Source organism: Lepidochelys kempii, chromosome 4 (assembly GCF_965140265.1).
Source record: "Lepidochelys kempii isolate rLepKem1 chromosome 4, rLepKem1.hap2, whole genome shotgun sequence".
In the NCBI taxonomy this organism is placed as follows: domain Eukaryota; kingdom Metazoa; phylum Chordata; order Testudines; family Cheloniidae; genus Lepidochelys; species Lepidochelys kempii.
The window spans coordinates 39,854,276-39,878,936 of record NC_133259.1 but is presented as its reverse complement, the minus strand read 5'-3'; the positions used below and the strand labels follow the sequence as shown (position 1 = coordinate 39,878,936).

The window sequence follows — 24,661 nt, the reverse complement described above, 5'->3', positions numbered from 1 at the left end:
TCCGGGGGGTTGGATGGGGTGGGAGGTCCCAGGAGGGGGCTGTCAGGGGACAAGGAGCAGCGGGGGTTGGATTGGTGGGAGGGGTCTGAGGCCAGGCTGTTTGGGGAGGCACAGCCTTCCCTACCCGGCCCTCCATACAGTTTTGCAACCCCAATGTGGCCCTCAGGCCAAAAAGTTTGCCCATCCCTGCTCAACACTCTCCCTCCTAGGCAGAAATGTGACTCAACTGCTTCCAATTACATGGTCTTATTCCTGGAGATCAACAAGATTTGTGGTCTGTCCCGCTGGACTATTCTAGGAGGTAGGGAACAAATACTTTCTCCCTCGTGTCTCACAGAACAGAACAACTGGGCAGAAACCCGGGAGGGGGGGAGGGTGCGGCACTTTTCCATTTCTGATTGGAAAAAAGACTGTTCCTCTTCCTCCTGGATTGGACTTAATCACTGATCAATTCATGTGTAATCTTCAGGCTTAAATACTGTAATTTCTTTTATCTGTATGAAACCAGACAAAAGTATCAGCTTTAAAAGAGCGACAGTTGGTTCAGAATAGAACAGTCCATTTGTTTAGTAACACAGGCTGGTGAGAGTACACCACCCCAGTGCTCTGTTCTCTTCACTAGCACCCTATGGAATACCAGGTCAAATTCAAGGTTTAGGTTCTTTCAGTACCCAACATGAAACTAGCCCAGTTTACCTCAGCTACCATTTAATCCTGGACAATCTTGATCTCCCATAAGTATGATCCATTGAAACATTGGAATTGTCAGCCTCAAGAATAAAACCCCTTTATGCAGATGAGGGCCAGTGCTGTGCACATTCCCAAACATACATCAAGGCAATCTTTTTTCTTGCCCAACACCGCCTTGCATTTCCTCTGTTGGCCTCTTCCGAGCAAACAGTGCTGAATTGAAACTCAAAGGTATGGCAGAATTTTGATATAGACAACCATTCACTAAATACTGAAGTGGGGATGTAATATTTTACCTTTCGAGATTGGAGTGTGTTGTCTCTCTTCCATTTTCTTGTGCTTTTTCATCCTCTTTCCTTGATGGAATTATTGTTGGATCCAGACCAAATAATTCCTGAAGTTGTCCATAAAGGGCAGAGCGGTTGTAGACGTGAAATTCAAAGTCATTCACCATGATATACAGTCTAGTTTCTGCTTTTGGATCTGTAAAAGAGGAAAAGGAAAATACTTCTGATTCTACTCAGCAGTTCCTCTCCATAATTCAAGCAAATTCTTCAAAAGTGCATAAATAGTTTGGAAAATGAACTTTACATTGCAGAAAACAAATATTGAAGTACATATTAAACAGATGTAAAAAGAAAAATCCAGACAACGCACAACAAATATTTCTTCACAAAATTTGTTGAATATGCAAAAAGGACCCTGATTTAGTTTCTAACGGTGACAGTATTTTGACTTTTGCCAAGCTATTATAGAAAAAAATAGAATTTACATTACACAAAGTTGTTTATGTAGGTTACTAAATTAGTCATTACAAAGTAGAAGACATAATATGCCAATTTCCAGTATTAAACATGCACATTTTAATATTAATTCAGTATATTACAATTTCAGTGGTGATGCTTCCCCAAATTGAAGAGTCAAGTATGCAATAAGCAAACTAAATAGTACAATATTGCCATTACGAGTGATTTCTTCATTACTAAGCATACTTCAGAGCTTTATTTCTTTACTCAACTTTTTGACTCCTACGTGGGACAGCAATGATCCAAAGTTTATACCACATTCAATGGCTTACAGAAAATAAATTTATCACCTCACTCAAGTTCCTATATGAAAAAAGTCAACACCAAAATGGTTACAACATTGGCTGCATCAGCAGATGACAAGAATTGAATGTGCATACAGAGAAAACTATCTTCTCACTACACATTTTCACATATATTGCTGAACGTTGTGATCTGGCACTCTATGGTGAAATTGTCTGAAAGCCTTTGAGGTGATCTATCATCCTCTTATCACATGCTTTCAATATAAAAAATTTAAACCAATTTATTTTCATGGGATCTAACTCATAAAAAGTGTTAAGTTGAAGAGATAGCAAATTGGTAGGGATGCACATAAAAAAGCAGGATGTATAGTGACTTGCAGATCACATGCCACTTATTTAAAGTGATGCAGAAGGTTGGGGTTTTTACTGTAAACTTGTGCTGTTAATGTGTTTTATCTGTCCCCATTTCCCCCTCCGCAAGCATGTTGCAGATAGTACATAGCTTTTTCCTCCCTTAAAGTTTCCCACCTCGGCCATCCCAGAGGAAGTGTTAGCATAGAAGCCACTGGTGTTTTAACCAGTGTACATCAATCTGCTGACAGTAGCTTCAGGCAACATGTTGGTTAAAATGGCAGCAGGTGACTATATTATCATCTGCATAAAAACTCTGACTGTTGGTATGGTAGGCGACCAGCTTGGCTTAACAGTGAAATCTTCGGCGAGCTTAAACTCAAAAAGGAACCTTACGAGAAATAGAAATTTGGACAGATGACTAGGAAGGAGTATAAAAATATTGCTAGAGCATGCAGGGGTGTAATCAAGAAGGCCAAGGTACAATTGGTGTGGCAGCTAGCAAGGGACGTGAAGGGTAACAAGAAGGGTTTCTAAAGGTATGTTAGCAACAAGAAGGTTGTCAGGGAAAGTGTGGGACCCTTACTGAATGGGGTAGGCAACCTAGTGACACATGATGTGGCAAAAGCTGAAGTACCCAATGCTTTTTTGCCTCGGTCTTCACAGACAAAGTCAGCTCCCACACTCCTGCACTGGGCAACACAGTATGGGGAGGAGGTGAGTGAAAGAACAGGTTAAGGACTATTTGGAAAGGCTGGACATGCACAAGTCCATGGGTCCAGATCTAATACATCCAAGGGTGCTGAGGGAGTTGGCTGATGTGATTGCAGAGCCATTGGCCATTATCTTTGAAAATTCATGGCGATCAGAAGAGGTCCTGGTTGACTGGAAAAAGGCAAATATAGTATCCATATTTTTAAAAGGGAAGAAAGAGAACCCAAGGAACTACAGACCCATCAGCCTCACTTAAGTCCCCGGAAAAATCATGGAGCAGGTCCTCAAGGAATCCATTTTGAAGCACTTGGAGGAGAGGAAGGTGATCAGGAACAGTCAACATCGATTCACCAAGGGCAAGTCATGCCTGACCAATCTGATTACCTTCTATGATGAGATAACAGGCTCTGTGGATATAGGGAAAGCGGTGGACGTGATATATCTTGACTTTAGCAAAGCTTTTGATACGGTCTCCCACAGTAATCCTGCCAGCAAGTTAAAAAAGTATGGATTGGATGAATGGGCTATAAGGTGGATAGAAAGCTGGCTAGATTGTCAGGTTCAACAGTAGCTATCAACGGGTAGCTAGCTGTCTAGTTGGCAGCCGGTATCAAGTGGAGTGCCCCAGGGGTCGGTCCTGGGGCCGGTTTTGTTCAACATCTTTATTAATTATCTGGATGATGGGATTAATTGCAACCTCAGCAAGTTCACAGATGACACTAAACTGTGGGGAGAAGGACAGATATGCTGGAGAGTAGGGATAGGATACAGAGGGACCTAGACAAATTAGAAGATTGGGCCAAAATAAATCTGATGAGGTTTAACAAAAACAAGTGCAGAGACCTGCACTTAGGAAGGAAGAATCCCATGTGCCGCTACAGGGTGGGGAACGACTGGCTAAGCAGCAGTTCTGCAGAAAAGGACCTGGGGATTACAGTGGATGAGAAGTTGGATATGAGTCAGCAGTGTGCCCTTTTTGCCAAGGCAGCCAATGGCATATTGGGCTGTATTAGTAAGAGCATTGCCAGCAGAGCGAGGGAAGTGATTATTGCCCTCTATTCAGTACTGGTGAGGCCACACCTGGAGTATTGCGTCCAGTTTTGGTCCCCCCACTACAGAAGGGATATGGACAAATTGGAGAGTCCAGCGGAGGGCAACAAAAATAATTAGGGGGCTGGGGCACATGACTTACGAGGAGAAGCTGAGGGAACTGGGGTTATTTAGTCTGCAGAAGAGAAGAGAGTGAGAAGGGATTTGACAGCAGCCTTCAACTACCTGAAGGGGGTTCCAAAGAGGATGGAGCTCAGCTGTTCTCAGTGGTGGCAGATGACAGAACAAGAAGCAATGGTCTCAAGTTGCAGTGGGGGAGATCTAGGTTGGATATAGGAAACACTATTTCACTAGAAGGGTGGTGAAGCACTGCAATGGGTTACCTAGGGCGGTGGTGGAATCTCCATCCTTAGAGGTTTTTAAGGCCTGGCTTGACAAAGCCCTGGCTGGGATGATTTAGTTGGTATTGGTCCTGCTTTGGGCAGGGGAGTGGACTAGGTGACCTTGTGAGATCTCTTCCAACCCTAATATTCTATGGTTCTATCATAAAAAAGGTAGAACTCTTTAGAACTCTAATTTCTAACAAACAGAACAAAGGAAAAAGATTGAGCGAAACAATGAAGCTGGAAGCAAGAGTAACGGATAAGACAACATTTGAACCCAGTTTTGGAATTTATCTTTAAATTATAGGGAAAAAACATTCTAATGGATGAGCAGAAAGATAATACTTGAAAATTTAAGTTTAGCTGAAAACCCTGAAATATTGGAAATGTACAGATTTTAAATCCTTTCCAGGTAGTACTTTATATCTGCATACTCTTTCACCCAAAGAACTCAAAGCATTTTACAAATGCTAACTGAACATACCACCACTATAAAAAAAAGGAAGTATATCAGACTATAAGAAAAGCACACAGAGTATGTGACTTGCCCAAGGTCACACAGCAAGTCAGTGGCAGACCCAGGAACAAAACATGACTTCCAGATCATTATCCAGTTGTTAGACTACCACAATGATCTGTTAGCATGTGAAATGCAACTGGTATAAAACCTCTTTTTTAAACAGATATGATGCTAGAATTTTACCCAATTATACACAGGATTAGTTCTTGATTACAGAAAACAGATTTACTTTAAGCAATTACTTAATATGCCTAAGCACTGGCACATGTTAGTTAAAGTAGCCACTTTTGTAAACAAGTTTAATAAGAATTACCGAGACACTCTTAATTATACCTCATGCCACTAAAGCTGATAACTTGTACTCTAATCAACCAGGTTGGGTGCTGGCAGTTTTTGAGGGTTTTTTCTTTTTGTTTTAAGAATTTGTAACTTTACCATACAAAAACAAAACAAATATGACATGTGATAGGCAAGATCTCTATACAAAACTTTCAGAGAGCATTTCACTGATAGGTTACAATCCAAGGGTGAATATAGGCAAGAATAACCAAAAGCGATTACTAGGTGCCACAAGTACTCCTTTTCTTTTTACTAATCTCATGGTTTCTCAGGTACAAAGGTAAGAAAATGTCATGGTCTCACGATAACTCCTATTGCACACACAAAAAAGCTTAAATGGCAACGCTGCAAGGACTGAATCAGCCATGAAGACTGAACTGTGTTCTGCCTTCTGAAAGTGGTCTTTCCATGTAAGCTTTCACATACAGTGGACACAAAGTGTGAGAAAGCTAGCAGTTTCACTACCATTTTGCACCTCTTCTGTAGATAAACACACCTCTAGATAAACTTCAACCTGTAGAACTGGCTAACAGTCACACTTTATGAAGTACAGTTCTATAGTGCACACTATTCTATTTCTCCAACTTTATATAATAAAAACATACTGAACCATTAAGTATGCACATGCCTAAACCTCATTACCATTTGCTGTAACTTTCTCTCTTCATCCATCCCCCCTTTCCTTGTCACCCTCATTCAAGTCGAAACTGTGGATTGTAAACTTCTTGTGACAGGAATCTTAACTTTCTAATCTTCTGTAAAACACCTAACGATTTTGGATATTAAATTAAATTAAGCACTAAATTCATGTACTAAATTGCAAATGATCAAACTCACAAATATCTGGACATTTGGGCACACTTAAAATCTGTAGAATATTAGTCTGTAATATGGAATTGACTGATAGTTAAAAACAACAGGAATATTTAATTATATGATTCCATATAGAACATTTGAGAGGCATGCCTTGACTTACTTCTGCTACAGATAGCTTGACCTAATTATGTAACAGCATGATCTAATTACATAAAAAACCCACATAATTTCCCCATAATTACCTGGTTGCGCAAAAAAAAAAAAAAGTGTCCCCATTACATATTTACTCAAGAGACCTGAGCTGCTCTGAAATACCACTTAGTCTATTTGTCTAAATTATGGACTGAGGGAAACTGATGCAATTCATATCTTGTGTTAAATAGCTTTTGTTCCCTAACCATTACTTCCATCCACAAGAGTTACATATTTACCTACAAATAAAAGCCAACATTCCATCCTTTATCCCTCCTGCTGAGTTTTCTCCCACCCCTCCATAACTTGAGTTAGTTTCCCAGGCTTTTTCAATGTAAGTCACATTATTTTAAGAAGTACAGAGTTATTGTACCAACTTGGTTTTACACAAATAAGTAAGGAAATAAAGTGTGCTTCACAGGAAGTTAATTAATTAGCAGCAGCAAATCACAGAGGTTCAGATGAGTTATGCACAAAAATATTGGAGTAGACAATAGCTCATCTGGGAGATCTTCATTATCAAGAATATACAAAAGTTAATTTTATAGCTAATACATTCCTTGAGGCAGCCATTAGACTTCATTAATTGAATGAGTTGAATTATAATTCCTTTATTAAAAAAAGAGAGGGGCTTAAAATAGGTAATTATTTTTACAGGCTTTTAGGTTTTTTTGTTTTGTTTTTTTCAAGCGTGAAGGAAGAGGTTTTGTCCTCTTTTTCACACATCAGAACTCTGCTCCAAAATATTTTTAGAGAACACACGCAACTAAGAAAAATGAAACATTTTGGTCATCATATTCTTAAAGAGGAACAAACACTACACCATACTCTTCAGTAATGTTATCAATTTTAATTGAAAGTAAGATGAATAAAAAAGGTTCTGGCTTCCTCAGGGCTTAATCAAAAAAATGATTTATTTATATAACTGATTATTATTATTAACAGTCATATCACCACACTTGTTCAGGTGATACAATATTAACAGTTCCTCAAAGCTTAGCAATTCATCAGAGATATTCCTCATAAAGTGAAAAATGATCATTAATAATTGTTTAAAATCTATTCCCAACTATCACTACCTTTTCTGTAATTGAGAAAGTCAGCAAGTGACCTAACTGAAGGGGAGTTGGGCGGGGGGAGAAAGAGGGTGTGTTTAAGAAATCCTAGGCTCAGAACACAAAGGAGTGCTTTAGTTTTCTGGGATCAGATACTACTAGACCTTCTTCATAGTGGCAGACTCACTTTACTACCTCCAATATGAGTGGGAATTGTATTGGTTTCTGGTAACCCAGAACAGTTAGGATTATGAAACATTTATAACTCTTGAATACATTCAGGAGGTAGGGGTAGGTGATAAAAAAAAAAGTGTTTTCCCCCCAAAAAAGAAAGAGGTATCCCTTCTCACCATGGTCTAAGATTGTTTCTTAATCAGAAAGATGGTAATTATGTTAAGAGACACAAACAAAGATTTTAGGTGTATCCCGCATAAGATATATTGCTCTACCTTCTCGTTCTGTAACCACTATTGTAGGTAACAGCAGGACCCATACACTCACACCCCAACCCATTCACACACTGGACTGGATCCTGGGTCAGAGTGTGCACAAAAATGCAATAACTACTCCCGAGTGGCGATACAAACACAAAGTAATCATCCATCACAGCACTCAAGGTATCATTAAAAGCCACTTGGCTTCTCAGATAATTCGCTTGACATGGGTTTGATCTGCCTAGTACAATACACACTGATATCACAGCAAATGAATTGTACTATGCAGGTCATACCAAAAGGGTTTTAACAAACCACAAACCTGAACATATGTCTACAATAAAATCTCAAAATGAGAAATATCTAATAGTTGTACACTTGTTAATGGCAAGTCTTTCCTTTTGCAAGTAACAGATTGAAAGAATTAATGTTCCCTCCAAGAAGTAGTGATAGGAGAAAGTTTATTGGGCGGAGGGGGAAGAGAAGCATTCTGAAGTTTTAGTGCATTATGTTACTAATATTTTACTTCTATTAAAGCATATTTTATATAGCACTTTATAAAACACAGAGACTGACCCTACTCCAAAGTTTACTTTAGTCCCTGATGGCTTACTAAACCCTTTAGATATGCATTTTGGGAAATTATGTAATAATTTCAGTAAACTCAAAAAAAGTTATCAGACTTGTTTTCTTTATTGCTTTAGCTTTATATAATGCTTCCACGCTCCATTCCATTAGCTTTTTTCCATGCTCCTATATATTCTATGGAAAGTGAAAATTAGAATAAGTTCTAAAGAAAATGTTCATTAGCACCTGCCCTAGTTTTATCAGAGCACTTAATGGTTAAGATTATTTAAGTAAAAGATGTAATTATTCCTTAAACCCTTGACCTCAGCAGCCCATTTTAGTGGTTTGCCAGTACCACTCTAATAAAAGATATGCAGTGCTCACATCACTCCTTTCATTAACCATTTCCTCTTCCCCCAGCCCATATCTTGTATTTCATATACATATTATTCAGCAAACCATACCACTGACTTACTGTTGTACCCGCTATACATTCCAGTTTGTACCTCCCACCAACAGTGGCAGAGTCTCTCACTGATTTTTCCATCCCTTTGAGTGTTTGGTTTCGAATTTAAAAATGAATATATATATTACAGTATTCTTGTAAAATTCACTTTCCCACCCCAAAACACACACACACAGAGTTTGGTACTGTGGTACCAAAACAAAATTGCAGCCTTATCTCTGTTATCAGAGTTCGTCTGGAAATCTCCTCTTCATAAAAAACACAAGCTTTAATATTCATGACAAGCATGCAGTGGCATGGAACAGGATACCTTGCAGAGCTCATGCATGGTGTTGAGAGCCAGGGAGAAGGAAACCCTCTATTGAGTATTGCATGGCTGACAACTCCTTAGCCAAGCTGTATAAATCTACTCCTTTATTCCCCCAGCCTGCCCCTGCTGCTACAGGCTCTTCCACCTTTGCTTCCCTATGTAGCTTCTGAAGTCCAGTCTTGTGATAGACCTTAGTAGATCAGCAGAAACCATGGGCTTAATGCAGACTCTAAGGTATGCAGCTTATCAAAGAGAAGGTTGAGAAGTGACTTGTGTCTAGGTCAGGGGTGGGAAAACTACAGCCCGCGGGCCATGTCTAGCCCTTCAGACCTTTTATCCAGCCCTCAAGCTCCCACCGGGGAGTGGGGTTGGGGGCTTTCCACCCCAGAGCCTGCACCCCAGCCAAAGCCCTTAACCCCCTGCACCCCAGCCCCAGCCCTGACCCCCTCCCTCTCTCCAAACCCCTCCATCCTAGCCTGGTACACTGTCCTGCACCCCAAACCCCTCATCCCCAGCCCCACCCCAGAGCCCACACCCCCAGCCAAGCCCTCACACCCCTCCGCACCCCAACTCCCTGCCTCATCTGAGAGCCACCTCCCACCCTCTGAACCCCACAGTCCCAGCCCGGAGCCCCCTCCCACACCCTGAACTCATTTCTGGCCCCACCCCAGAGCCTGCACCCTCAGCAGGAGTCCTCACCTCCTCCCACTCCCCAACCCCCAATTTTGCGAGAATTCATGGGCCACCATACAATTTTTATACCCAGATGTGGCCCTCGGGCCAAAAAGTTTGCCCACCCCTGATCTAGGTACTTCTTCGCGTATGCATAATGTGCCTCAGGTGGCACGTGACCAGGATTCATCTCCGAATTTAGTCTGCTGGTTGGATCATTAGCTTCTCTGGCTCGGGCTGGGTACTGATGGTGACTGACATGAATACTGATCTATGCCCCCTGTCTAGGTATTTAAACATGGAAAAGCTGTCTGTGGGGGAGAGAGGGGCTTTTCAGTCTTGCTGACAAAAGACATAAGATCCAATGGCTGGAAGTTGAAGTTAAACAAATTCAACTTTGAAACAAGATGCAATTTCCAACCAGAGAGGGTAAACAAACATTGGAACAGCTTAAGAGGGAAGGTGCTGGACTCACCATCACTTGGAATCTTTAAGATTTGATTAGATATCTTTCTAAAAGATACACTTTAATCTAGCTTCTGAGAGAAATTCTACAGCCTGTACGCATGGATGGGGGGGCGGGGGGGTCAGGTGGATGGTCATGGTGGTCCCTTCTGGCCTTGAAATCTGTGAATCCTCTTGCTCATCCTCTTCCTTTGCGGGTCATGGGGAGAACAGGATTATCTGTTTTACCCTCAATATGCTCATAAAACTTGCAGCTCTGTATTAAGACAATGACTATAACCAAATCTCATGCTTCAGAGCTTCAGCCAGTTGCCTGCAGAAGTCAGGAAGGAATTTTTTCCCCCAGTGCCCAACTGGCATAACATATTCATGGGGTGAGAGTGGGAGGGATGTTTCATCTTCCTCTGAAGCATCAGAAATTGGCTGCAGCTGAACATGGCATACCAGATGGAATGGACCAGTGCTTTAAGTAGCTACAAAAAATCCTTTCTTAGATGCCTGGCTGGCGTACTTGCTCACGTACTTAATCACCAGATTTGGGGTTGATAAAGAATTTTCTCCCAGGTCAGATTGGCAGACACTTGGGAAAGCGGGGCGGGGGGTGGGGGGTTGCTCTCCTTGCACAGCATTGAGGGGCAGGAGATAGGTGAGATATACCCAGATAAACCTGATGGTGCACAACTGTTTAATTAGATGAAAGCATTTCAGGCCTTGGGATACTAAAGTCGTTGGGCTCAATGTAGAGATCAGGGTGCAACTTAATGGCCCATGATATTACAGGTCAGACTAGAAGGTCCCTTCCAACCTCAAGCTCTATGAAAGATACATAGCAGCCTCTGTTGATTTTAGCAAAAAGTAAAGGAGTCCTTGTGGCACCTTAGAGACTAACAAATTTATTTGAGCATAAGCTTTCGTGAGCTACAGCTCACTTCATCGGATGCATTCAGTGGAAAATACAGTGTGGAGATTTATATACATAGAGAACATGAAACAATGGGTGTTACCATACACACTGTAACGAATAGCTCACCTTACCTGATCACTCTTATTACAGTGTGTATGGTAACACCCATTGTTTCATGTTCTCTATGTATATAAATCTCCACACTGTATTTTCCACTGAATGCATCCGATGAAGTGAGCTGTAGCTCACGAAAGCTTATGCTCAAATAAATTTGTTAGTCTCTAAGGTGCCACAAGTACTCCTTTTCTTTTTGCGAATACAGACTAACACAGCTGCTACTCTGAAACCTGTTGATTTTAGGAGTCAGCAAGGAGGCTAATGTGGATCTGGGAGCAGGAATGAATGTATGAAACCTGGGGTCACAGGGGAATAGAATACTGTTGACTTGAAGTTTATTGAGAAGGCAGAAGAGCCATAAAACCTTCTCAACATAACGGGAAGTCTGAGGAGTTTATGAGCTTCACAGATATCTACATTATGATGGAAGGAAAGCCCAAGGGAACTTAAGAGCTCCAATGGAGCTCCATTTAGAGATTGGCCTTCCCTGAGTACATTTAAATCCTTACAAATGCAGGGAATTTTTTTCCAGAAGGAACACAGAGATTTAGAATTTCTGTTCTTTTTTAAATAAAGATATATAAGCTCCTGGTCGTTCACTTTTCATTTTTAGAAGCGTTGTAGTACATAGACATTTTCCTTCAGGAGCACTTAAGCTCTATTTCTTTTTCACTTTATTGCAGATTTGAACAAACCGATGCAGCAATCATGCCTGGCTCCATCAGGTATCCAGACCGCTCTGGGTGATAAGCTGCCACCAGAACAAATTACACGAGAACAAAAATAAAGAGATTTTTAAATGTAATGCGCTATTGGACTTCTGCAATTTAGTCAGGTAGTCAGCATATTTTAAAGGTGGAATATGCCGAACTGGTGAAGGAGTTTGTTTTTTAAGAAGAAAAAAAAGAAAAAAAGAGCAGCTCTGCTAAAGCAACCGTGAATAAAAAAAAAAAAAAAAGGCAGCAGCATAGTTTTTTTTCTAAAGAGGAAATCAAATTACTTAATGAACACTATTTCCTTCAGGTTATTTTGATATTACATCAACAATCTTCTTTTAAAAATGCCAGAAAAAGAGCCACTGTTCGTAACGTTTGCTATTTTCTGTACAAGTGTTCAAAAACAGTGGTGCACAATTCAGCCAAAGAAGTTCCAACAGAAGCATTCTAAGTTTTGTAGTACTCTCCAGTTGCATTTGTTGAACATGACCTGAGCCAGTGAGGAAACATGATTAAAATGCTAGATATGGGAATATCTAAAGCAGGGCAATCTGAACTCCTATGTGGAAACCCTGCAGCCAATAAGTAAATTTGTAAACTGAACAGGTTACAAGTATTTCACCTTTTAAAATTATGTACTATTGTCTCCACTTAATTGAATAATTGTGAGAAGTCATCAGCCTTTACAGTAAGGAGAACTTGATTTTAATACTATTCATTATAAACTTACAAGACTTGCTAACATCTCCAAAGAAAGTTCAACAACTTTCTCCCCCTTCTGTTTTTTACAGTCAGTTATTACTTGGAAGAGCCAGATGAACACCCCTACAATGGAAGTTCCCTGTTTATCCACAGAACTGGTACTACAAAGGCAACAGCAGTGTTAGCTTCCTTATCACCACCTGTTTGTCCCACCTTGATCTAAAGACAACACCTCTCTATGGTAAATTTAAATACTTCCAAAAGAAAGCCAGTGACTAACAAACAATGCCAAGAGAACATATTTCTAAAGCTCAATTCAAACTTTGAAACATTATGATGAAACTTACCATGTTGTTTCTGCTTTGGATTGTACATTTTCCACCAGCGAAATATAATAAATCCATCTTGGATTCTAAATTGGATAAATTACATAAATAGGAATTTAAGAACACAGTTTATAGATCTTTTATGTACAGCAGCTTGAAAAACTGCCTTAAACATTGTAGAAAGATTCCCTTCTTAAAACTGTATGAACAGCATCACAATAATAGATTCAAATAACTAATGCCCAATCTTTATGTTATGCAGATGCACAAGTGTAACAAAAAAACCCTCACTTTCAGAATCCCTTATTTGTTTCCTTCTTAATGCTTTGGACCTCTGGCTGAAAGAATTACCAAAACATCCCCTGCTCTACATTTCATGTAATTATTAAAATTTATGAAAAAAATTAAGTGTAAGTTGCTTGGCTAAAATAGATCTTTCAAATATTTTAATAGAACTTGGACTTTAAAAGTTTTACTTTTTACTGTTTTATAAAAAACTTAAGAGTGCAATGAAGTAAGAGACATTAGCGAATAGAATTTTCTGTTATATTCTGAAAAGCACTCTCTTAATACAGTCAATAATTTTTATTAGATTTATATGAGATACTGGAACTTTTCAACTTACAATGCAACAACAGTGGAGAAGGGGGTCAGTGGGGTTATGCAATTGTAAGAGGGAACCAGTTTGTCCCCATACCTACCAACGAGAATCAGTTTCATGTTAAAGATCTGCTATTTCTTAATGTAGTCGTACCAACAGGGAACAAAAATACATTTTAAAGAACCAGAACAGTAATTCTTTTACAAACAAGTACCTGATAGACATGTCTTCTGTAATGTAATAGATTTCACGAACCATGACTTTTCCGGACAGGACAGAGAATGAAAAGGAACCTATTTTAAAAGAAAGACTTCATGTAAGGCTTTTGTCTGTTTAATTTCTTTTTCTGAAAGGGAACAACTGATTCTTGAAAAAGGTTTACTTGTGATTCTGGGTGCCTTGGTTTTTGCCCTTATAGACGACTTTCAGAGAGAGTAGAGGACTCCGAACTTTCTGAAACATCAAGCATCTTTAGGATGTCTCAAGTTGGGCAACCAAAAATCACTAGTCACTTTTAAAAATGTAGGCCTATATCATTAAGTTTGAGGAAAGTGATGGAATGACTATTTTGAACATGTAAGATATGTATCAATATCACTGGTTACTACAGATTGTATAGTTAAGTTAAATAATTGAAAGACAAGACAAAGTTAAGATTCACCATAAAATACACACAAGTTTCTGGTAGTAGTAAACCTAGCAGCCTTCAGGCCTAGGCCTTCAAGTCTAGCAGTCTCATCTGAAGATTTGAACATTTGGGGGGACAGAGGAGTTAACAAGAAAGCAGACACATCAGCATGGCTCAATTTCCTTTGCAACAAAGCAGGGTGGTGATGGGCCATATATTCTCCCCAATCCTTTTTAACCTTGCTTAGAAACAAGAAGTTAAGCAAAGTAGGCATAAAAAACCCTATTTGTGTTAAAATGACATCAACAAACCAATCACAGCTAGTCCAGAAATGGGACTAGTGAGATCCAATATCCATGATGATTACAAAAGTTAAAAAGAACGCCACATATTTTGGATAGCTATCTCCAGTTGCTTTCCCTTAATACAAATTTCATTGCAGAGTTTGTTTGTTTTTAAAAATACAACATATATATCAAATACTTCATCTAACAAGTGCTGAAGTCACTACAGGTCATAAGTAGCGTTGGATTTGAACATGGTTTGGAATTTTTGGATCTCAGATTCCTTAAATCATCAGTAGATTAATACAATTTTTCTAGCTTCTATTTTCATTGTATATACGATCAGTAGCTATAGAACAAGTCCAAGATTAAAAAGACAAGTTATTCCAAGTAGCACAGAGAGGGAGGCCTGGGAGATTGAAGTGTAGATAGAAAATTAAAAGGACAATCAGAGTCAGATTGTGTGATAAAACCTTACATGACTCAGCATCGTATATATTTTTGTAATGTGGGCGAGCACCCAAGTGATTTGTACTGACCTGGTTTATTCCATAAAAATGTTTTTAAATTTAAAAAATAAAGGAGAGTTAATGGGTTTTGACAAAGTTCCTTACCAGTATAAATTCTAAATATTACTGTCCCAATAAGAATTAATAGGATTAGCTAGTCCGCCAGTTTATTAATACAATGCACCATCACACACAAAATAAGAGCTTGAGATTCCAGTCCACTCCTTTGCTCTGGATTTGCAGTAGCTAGCTGCACTGCAGAGACAGTGCACTCAGCCCCAAGGGTGGGAGAAGGAAAAAAAAAAATCCTCATATCAGTCAGCAACAATTTATCTGGTTGATTCACAAGGAGCACTGATGGGCTCCAGAGCGAGCCCAAGCCAGTTTTCTTCAGTTGGAAGAATGGGCATTGTGATGTGTAGCTTTGGAAAGAGAGGGGAAGATAACAGTGAAAGTTAACGTGATTTCTTTAACAAATGAAAATATGGCACCTTTGGGTTTTATAATTTTTGTAATCAACCTGAACTGACCATAAATCATGAGGAATTTCAAAACAGGAATTTACTTGGGATTAGGTTTTTTACCTACATTAAGAAACATCCTGAGTTATACATCAAATACTTCTTTGTTGAAAAAATGTGTTTGTTGAAATCAACTATCTGGTTATTTTGAAAACTACTTTAGTAAACAGAAACACTTAAGATGCACCCTGTAGTTTTTAATAAGTCATGTTAGGATGAACTACAAAATATCATCAAAAATAATGATTAGATTCACATGTACCCATATTACAGTAACCACAACTTACCAATATGGATGTAGCCATGTTTATATAATCTGTTCAGAACCAATGTTAAAATAAGTCCAACATTTCGGGAATTATAATAAGTGAGGTAGATAATCCATCCACAAGACAAGATTGTAGCTGTTGAAAAGATTAACATATTCGTTTTAGTTCGTATTAAAGTTACACTTGTGTGACCCGATAAAAGTATTGTGTACGAAAATACAAAGCCCAGTAACAATGCCCCTCTCCTCTCTATTTTCCCCTCCCAATTAAAAAAACCCATACAAAAACATGTTTGTAATTCACATGCGCTTTTAACACTGGAGGAGGGAAGATATAGATTCTCCATTGCCCTTCTCTCTTCACTCCCACTATCATACAATATTTGGCCAATAGTAGAAAAGTATCACCCACTAATTAGCTACCATTTCCCACAACCCAAACAAAACATCATAGATTTGATGGTCTCCTCTAACTGTGTGTGGCCATATCCACAAGTAAATGGAAACTAAAATGAGAAAACAAGTCCTAGCCAAGCTACAATCGCCCCTGATTCAGCACATCATCTCGTATGATTTCCAGCCTTTACATCTTAGTCCAGCAATTTGTCACACAGTAGTACTTTGTGCTAATATAAGAATCAGTGGACTGGCCGATACCTCTCAGTTTTATTAGTTTGAAATTGGAATTTGATGGAAAAAATCATGGGAATTTCAATCCAATTAGAAATATGCCAATCAAAATAAATTTAGGTCTTCTAGTCCCAGAAGTAGTTTTTACATGAGTTGATTAAAATCAAGTAACCTATTTCTAGTCAAAATGGTTCACAAAGTTTCCAGAAAGAAAACTGGATGAGAGAAACTAAAAGATTCCTAGTTCACAGAAAACTAAGAAATTTTTAGTTTGAACTGCAGTGTCCAAATGGGGGAGTTACGGCACAGCACTTTGGTGTGTACTGCTATTCACGCCACTGTAGTCCAAACTGTGGGGCAGTGTAGATGAGCCCTAAGTGACTTACCCAATGTCAGAGTTTTAGTAGCAGAAACTAGTACTAGTACAGAATCCAGGACCCCTAACTTCCTGCTCTTACCATTAATTTAAACAACGTACCCATTGTTGCCCTTCTTCACTACCTGTTTAAATAGCTTATATGGGAAGAGGGGAAGAGAAGGAGAAGATAGGCTGTGGTCTTTGGGTTCCATGTATCAATAATATAGAGAGAATCATTAAGCAGCAGCCAGAGAACAGGATTTCACATCTGATGACAATTCCAAATAATCTTTATATTTTGAGTGATCTCAGTGTACCTCCCCACATAAAAATGATGGTTACAAAACTATACAGCATATTCAAAAGTGAGCAATAAAAAAAAAATAGGTCCACAAATGAAATTAAGGATCAGAGCAGAGTTAAGTGCCTACACAAGACATGGGGAGAGTTAGGCCTCTAAGAATGGGATCCATAAATGCCAGCAAACTGAGCAGGGAGCTCCCTAATCTAGCCAATAGGAATGACAAAGGAGAGAGGCACCGATCTCCCCATGGGATTCAAGCCATGAACAATCTCCTGGAGTTAGGCTCCTAAGCCCTTTCTCGCCACCTCCTTAGACACTTAGGCCCAGTGATTAGCACCCTCACCAAGTACATGGGAGACCTAGATTCAAATCCCCCTCCCTTTCTTATTTGGAGTAGGATTTAAACCCAGGTCTTCTCCTTCTCAGGATAGTGTCCTAACTGCTAGATTCTGGAATGAGTCTTTCTGAATCTCTCCTGTAGAAGCCATTCCATTTTGTATAAATAATTAAATATTCATTGGGCCAGAGAAAGAGGAAAAGTGACTCTATAGCCCAATGTTTAGGGCACTCACCTGAGATGCGGGAGAACCTAAGTTCAAGTTCCTGTTCCAATTAGTGTCATTTATTTATACATAGCCTAGTGGTTAGGGCCCTTTCCTGAGAGGGGAGAAGACATGGGTTGAAATCCCTGCTCCAAATCAGGCAGAAGAGGGATTTGAACCCTGTCTCCTACAATATAGTAAAGTGCTCTCATCACTGGCCTAAAGATTATAAAGGGGAGCACCAGTACCTACTGCTGCCATTTTTTTCTAGAAGAGCTCAAACACTTTAGTTCAAGAAGATATTCACAGCTGTAAATCCCAAGCAGAGATAGGTGCCTAAATCGGGACCAGAGAGGCGCCTATCTCCCTTTGAAGGGTTAGGATTAGGCTACACCCCTTCTCCTCCAATCCAGTAGGCATTCTCAGAGGTAACCAGACTGGGTTCTGCAGGTGAGATGGGTGGGGTAATGCTTTGTCTGAAGATCCAACTGGAGGTACAGGGGGAGGGAGAGGGAGGCATGCGATAGGCACAGAGTATCAGGACTGAGGTGGCAATGCGCACACTCATTGGCAGATTTTTAGGTGGAGATGTAGGCACCGTGCAATTTTAGGCATCTACACAGTTAGGCAGCAGCTGAACAGGGGTTTTGAGGATGTGAATGTTGGGCTTTCTGGTTCTAGTCCTTAGTGTTTTAAATAGGCAAATTTTGGAAGCTTTTTTAAATCAGTGGTTGAAATTACTTTAATCTGTAAGTGTTTTCCCCTTTACCTGCCAAGTTCAGTTCTTACCATCAGAACGACAGGCCCCTTAACATTAAAGAATATAAAAATGAAAGATAAAGATAAAAATGAAGATAACTGAAGCATCATTTGCACCAAGTTCCAGGGGTGTTGGAACAATTTTTATAGTGGGGGTGCTGAGAGCCATTGCACCAAACTGTAAATCCTGTATAAGATGGAAACCACTTCAAGACAGGGGGTGCAGTAGCACCCCCCGTACCCCTACTTCCAGTACCTATGCCAAGTTCACAGAAACATTATAAAGTTGAATTCCACAGTTCATGAATAAATGGAGGCCAATTGCAATTAACCCCGATTACAAAGGATTTTTATGCAAATTACTAATTTACATAAATGAGACACTTAACCAGTGAACTGTGAATTGCAACTGTCCTCAAACGCTGAAATTGTTGAAGTGTAGTTCCAAGCAACTTATTATGTTAAAAAAAAATTTAAAATTGCATACTACAAAACAAATACTGTAAACCAGTTTGAGACCTTTAAGTGAAAGATTTAAATGTAAAATATTAATATGCAGTGCAAGTTTTGCAGTACATTAGTGACTATGCAGCTTTCTTAATGGCAATCACTGCATCTTTGCAATTTCTACCTTATTAGCTGCAATCAACAGGAAAGTTTTGCTGTCTGTTCCAAGGGGACTTCTGGAAACGGGGAGGAAAGTTTAGCAGAGAATGTTCAGCTCTGTAATTCATTCCTTATTACAATCCTCCAGAACCAAAATTTGGCAATTTTAAGATTTGGTTGAAGACACTTTTTTAAAAAAAAACAAAAAAAACAAACAAACAAACTGCAGCTCTTCCTTAGTGTGCATTTGTATCTTCATCTACTGACCAAGACAGTTAGGGGCATGAGTGGGTTTAAGCTGTGTCCATTGCATGCAATACTTTTGTTTTATTTTATGTACCCAGATCTCACAATAATGGGCAAAATATACATTTTAAAATTAAGTACAAAGGTAAACAAAAAAGCAACATTTTTGTTTAGAGTTATTGCAAAGAACTGCTTGCTTTGTATTTACCTTCTAACACTAATAATAATTTCCTCAGAAAATTTAGTGCTTAATAACATTCCAGCAAAAAATACAAAAACATACCCACATACCAGCTGTAATATATTTATTCCCACAAGAGTGTCATTAACATTTGTACATTTCACCACAACACCTGGAAATAGAGTCTCAGAGACCAGTTTGTTGTTACCAGATAAGAGTTAAATCACACAGAATCACTCAACCATCTCCATTAGGAGTTGGATTTACTTCCAACATACCAAACCTATGTGAATAACTCTCTAATTTCCTTTTCCAATTTAATAAATCTTCATCTAGTTTATTATGGGACTGGCCTGGTCTTTGGTGAGAGACCTAAAGCGCAGGTGACCTGGTGTCAGGAACTGGTCCTTCAGGATCAGAAGTAACCTGAATATTTTGCTGTGATTCTTGGTGTAATGGGCCATCTACCATAGAGATATACTCACCTGGATGGCAAGACAGACTGGAGTACTGAAGGGGACCATCTGTGACTCTGTGTTAAGGCTGTTCAAGTGCCTCTGGAGTTTGCACTTGGTTGGTGAAATTTAAGTTTAGAACTCACAACCAATTCATGGTTTGTGCCCTGGCTTTTAACAGTCTGTCCTGAGGTTGGTGCTTATGCTCTTGCATCACCATTGTATTGTGTAACACGCAGTAATGCTCCCATTATGGTTTGGTGTGATGTAGAGGCTTTATTGTCACTCACTTGAGTAACCTGCATTACACACCTATGGCTTCCCCATTCCAGAACAATGTGACTGCCCTACGCTTGTGCCAATTACCTAGTATATATGCACTATATTATGTGACAGACACATACGTGCATCCTGTACTATATACTTATTGCAACACAGACCACTACTTTCAAATCTTTTAGAAAACTTAGTCATTCCTCCACATAACAGGTCAAATGAAATATATTTTATGGTACTGCATTCTCTCATGTGTGTGTATACTGTATGTGTATTATATATATAATATATACACACACACATAACATAGCAAATAGCTGTTTTAGACTCTCTGGTAGTAGAAGGTATTTTGCTACTGGAGAGGCCTTCTTCCAGATATAAGACATAAAATTGTGCTCCCAACTTCTTGTTATCAGTAAAGTTCCCACAGAGACTTTTCTTTTTGGAGGGAGGTGGGAAATAGGAGGAGAGTTAACCGTAGTAACCAGGCCCAATTCCCTGAGGTTTTATATTGAAAACAATTCTTTGTTTCCTTCTTAAATTGTGTAGTAGTGTTGCTGGGTGCTACTAAACAGCTGCATGGTGAATGAAGGGGCTTCTATCTTCAAATATTTTGGGATCTTTCTGGGTAACAGATGCTATATAACAGGTTTCAGAGTAGCAGCCGTGTTAGTCTGTATTCACAAAAAGAAAAGGAGTACTTGTGGTACCTTAGAGACTAACCAATTTGAGCATAAGCTTTCCTGAGCTACAGGAAAAGTATCTAGTACTATCTAGAAAAGTATGTTTAATGGATTCACAAAAAAACATTTAACAAAACCAGAATATATTCAACTTACCAACTAATAGCCAAACAACATTGGAGTCGTGTTCTGTCAAAAAGTGTTCCAACTGTGTGATACTTGGGACAATACTGTCATTTTTTTTTTGTTCCATTGCTAGATTGCTGTTGTATCAGTGTCTAAAGGGCTGAAAGAGAAAGATTCCAAACTGAATAACATAGCACAGCAAAACTATCAAAAAGTTCCCACACAAAACCATGTTAAAGAACTCATAAGGGTTTAGCTCTCACGTAACCCAGAAGATAAGAGTTCACATTCATACTCTAACCCAGGGGTTCTCAAACGTCATTGCACCATGACCCCCTTCTGACGACAAAAGTTACTACACGATTCCAGGAAGGGGGACGGAAGCCTTGGCTTCAGCACCAGATGCGGGGTCTGTGACCTGAGCCCCGCCACTAAGGGATGAAGTCCTCGGGCTTCACCCCAGACGGTGGGACTCAGGCTTCAGCTTTGGCCGCAGGCAATGGGGCTTGGGCTTCGGCCCTGGACAGTGGGGCTTGGTCTTGGGCTTTGGCCCCTGGCCCCATCAAGTCTAACACCAGCCCTGGCAACCCCATTAAAATGAGGTTGTGACCACTTTGGGGTCCCAACCCACAGTTTGAGAACCACTGCTCTACCCCATACAAGGCAGACCAACCTCGTACAAGATTGTAGAGTTCCCCATATACCTACTTTCTGAGGATTGGGAAGATAACTGGCCAAGACTATTTCAAAAACTTTAGCATCAGAGCACCAAAATGTTTTCCCTTTAACCTCATCGTGATTCCTAGCTACCTTTTCAGCCACTCTGGTGTCTGCTGCGGAGCCACTACTGAGTAATACAAAGTGCTTTTTCCTGCTACAATGAGTATACTTTCTGAGCACACTCTACCTCTGCCAAAATGGAAATGAACCAAGTCATGAACTATGTTCTCCCACACAGGGTAGCAAGACTGAGGACCCATCTAGTAGCTAGCAAGCGTATAAGTGTACAAGTTACACCACAAAATGTTATCCTTCCACAATGTAAAGGCAACTAATATATACTAAAATTAGTTAACCCACAACAAGGAAAGCATTACAAGAAAATGTGGATAAGAGAGACTGTACCTTTCACATTTACACACAGGAAACTCACTTCTACGAAGTGTTGCGTTCAGAGCAGATTTAAGTAACAGACTGTATGTTTCACAGGGATTAGTATACTCTCCAGGTGAATTAAAAAAAAAAAAAATCTATTCGCTTTCAGCACTGTGCCTCAAGACACCAACTAAGCACTAAGGCATATAATAGCTCAGAAACATATTACATGACTTTTCTTTGAATTTCTTAAATCCATAATGCCAAACAGAAATGCACAGTTCAACTTTCAAAAAGGCAGGTGCACCAAAGTGTATGTGCACCAGTTAAATGCATCTCTGACCATTTGCACACCCATTCAGTGATTACTTTTCCATAGCAGGTGTACAACTGAACACCAAATGTTTTAAAAAAAATCAAGCCTGTAAACCATAATTTTTTCAGGAAAGTTATGCCTGGCAGCCATGAAGACAAGACTTCTTCCCTCTCTTTTTTTCCTCCCTTTCTAAAAATGTAATATGATAGAAGATGGCTTCATGCCTTTCCCTTCTCAGTCCCTCATTCCAACCCAGAAATTAGAGTCCTAGACTGGGACCCCAACCCTGAAGACCCCCAGCTTGGTTTTCAGTTGCCAGGTGAGTGCACAGTTACATGTATGCAAAATTGCCCAACTTCGCTAGTCTACATCAAGCTCCAAATGAGCAAGCATGTGAAGATTCAGGCACCTGTAATCAGGATCTGTATGCACACAAGCGGACATGCTCAGCTACCTGAAGGCTGAAAGATCTTGTTCCAGAGATTTTTCCCTTCCCAAGTCTCATCAACCCAAAGCTTCATGCATAAAACAACCTGGAAAGCTGTCCTAGAAAGCATCCCTTGAGAGGCACCAAGCGCTTCATAGCCATCACGCTTTGAGTGCATCAAGAGTTACCAACACGCACTAATGTGATAGGAAGTTTACAACTCTTCCAACACTAGACCTCTCCCTACATAGAGGCCTGGTCATGGCAGCACCCTTAATACACAGGTGCAGAGAAGGAAAAGACAAAGTTTCCTCAGATGTGTGCTCCTAGCAAGCTTATCATCTAGGAAGTTGGTTGGATGGTTGCCACAGAGGCTGCCTCACATTCCATGTGCTGGGGGAAAGAAATGCTTTGTCTTGACCCCTTTCTCATGGAAGGTGAAAAGGAACAAGGCAATGATTGCTAGTGGATGGACAAAAGAGCTAGTTCCTTAGATGGATGGATACACATGGGAGCATGGGCGGGAGCTGAGAGGAGATGCCATGGCAACATGGTCTAATACTTAGATCATCTATTCCAGTCCCTTAGGCTAACTACATTTGCGCATAGAGAGGTATATCGGGGGGAGAAGGGAGGAAAGACATCCCAATGGGAGATTGCTTTATGTGTTATCTCCTTAGTATCTGCTCATGCTTTATTTTCCCTGAGTAGTGTCTTTCAGTGCTGCCTGGCATAAGCATTTCTTCTCTAGGACAACTTAATGTTTTCAGTACTGAAACTCCTGCTGCCTTGAGAGGTAGGACAATCTTCACAGCATCCTGCAGTGGAAAGCTCCTGAATATGCAGACCAGAAAACATCAGAAAGAGCTCCATTAATGGGTTAAAAGCGATGACTTCTCCCCTGGGTTTTGTCTGTTGGCAATTAACATTTGAATCACCACTACCAATACTTGAAAGAAACACTTCCCAAACTGAAAAAGGATAAAACAAAAACGCCAAAATGTAAGGCATCGTGGTATTTACTGCCTCAAAAGAACCCACTGAGCTATAGAAATAATGCTACACCCCATCAGGATAGTACTTAGCTGCACTGTCTCCACCAGTAATTATCATCTAGACTATTGCCTCAGCTTTCTATCCAGCATACACCATAAACTCCAAGGGACAGGGACTGTGTGTCACAGTTCCTGAGTTAGTAGCACTTTTATCCCCTTTGTGGCCTCCTCAAGGATCCCCCCTCTTAGGTCTCAATCCTCTAGCAGTCCCTTTTCTCAGGGAGCTAGACCTGGGTCTTAGGCTACAGGCTCCTGCAATTTACTGTGATTAACTCATGAAGTCTGATTTTATGAAGCAAAGTACTATTTATTCAGAACAAAAGCATTACAGACAAAACATATCATACAAATGAACAGCTTATATGCATGTCTAGCTTTCTAGTCACCCAACCTCCACATAGAGAAAACAGGACAGTCCTAAACTGTCAGGACTAAAGTACTTCAGACCCTCCTACAGGGCCTGTCCCTGGGCAAAGACTCAGTCAGTTCTTGGATCAAGTGCAAGTGACCCTCTTCTTCAGATCAGGTCTGTCACTTTATGCAATTTCAAGTGTTTTGTATTCTTAGGCTTCTTGAACCAGGTCAAACCAGTATATACTATTTCCCTTGAGGGCGTAACTTCAAAAAAGACTTGATATTTACATTGTTACAGCATTAGGTATTTGCATTAATTATCCATCATTGATTTTACTTCCTGCAGGACATCCATTTAACTCACCCACTGAGCCAGAAATATGATCACTAGCAAGCCATAAAGATACATATAACACTTATAAAGCGGATACAACAATCTTTAAATATTCCGTGTTTCACATCTGCCACACTGTCTTTTCCCCTTCTCTCTACAGAGACCAATGCAAACTGATGGCTTTCCAGGAAAACAGAATGCACCTGTCCAAAAACTGCAAAGCTATTAGCGTTCCCACCAGTCATATGCTGGAAACATGGACC

General features: G+C 39.9%; 1 protein-coding gene across 15 annotated transcripts in view; it reads right to left on the bottom strand.

Moving 5' to 3' along the window:
• Positions 1–24,661, bottom strand: part of BLTP1 (bridge-like lipid transfer protein family member 1) — a 246,599-nt gene that overhangs the window by 195,224 nt on the left and 26,714 nt on the right. For 13 of the 15 annotated variants that reach the window (XM_073341054.1, XM_073341048.1, XM_073341040.1 and 10 more), the window contains 5 exons: positions 20,848–20,977; positions 15,671–15,787; positions 13,656–13,734; positions 12,862–12,926; positions 987–1,173 (listed from right to left, as the gene is read on the bottom strand). In XM_073341054.1, coding sequence (XP_073197155.1) covers positions 987–1,173; positions 12,862–12,926; positions 13,656–13,734; positions 15,671–15,787; positions 20,848–20,944 — 545 coding nt within the window. In that variant the 5' untranslated portion in view covers positions 20,945–20,977. Of the gene's footprint in view, positions 1–986; positions 1,174–12,861; positions 12,927–13,655; positions 13,735–15,670; positions 15,788–18,875; positions 19,021–20,847; positions 20,999–24,661 lie in introns of those variants that run through there. The other 2 variants (XM_073341041.1, XM_073341053.1) reach the window with 2 other exon arrangements.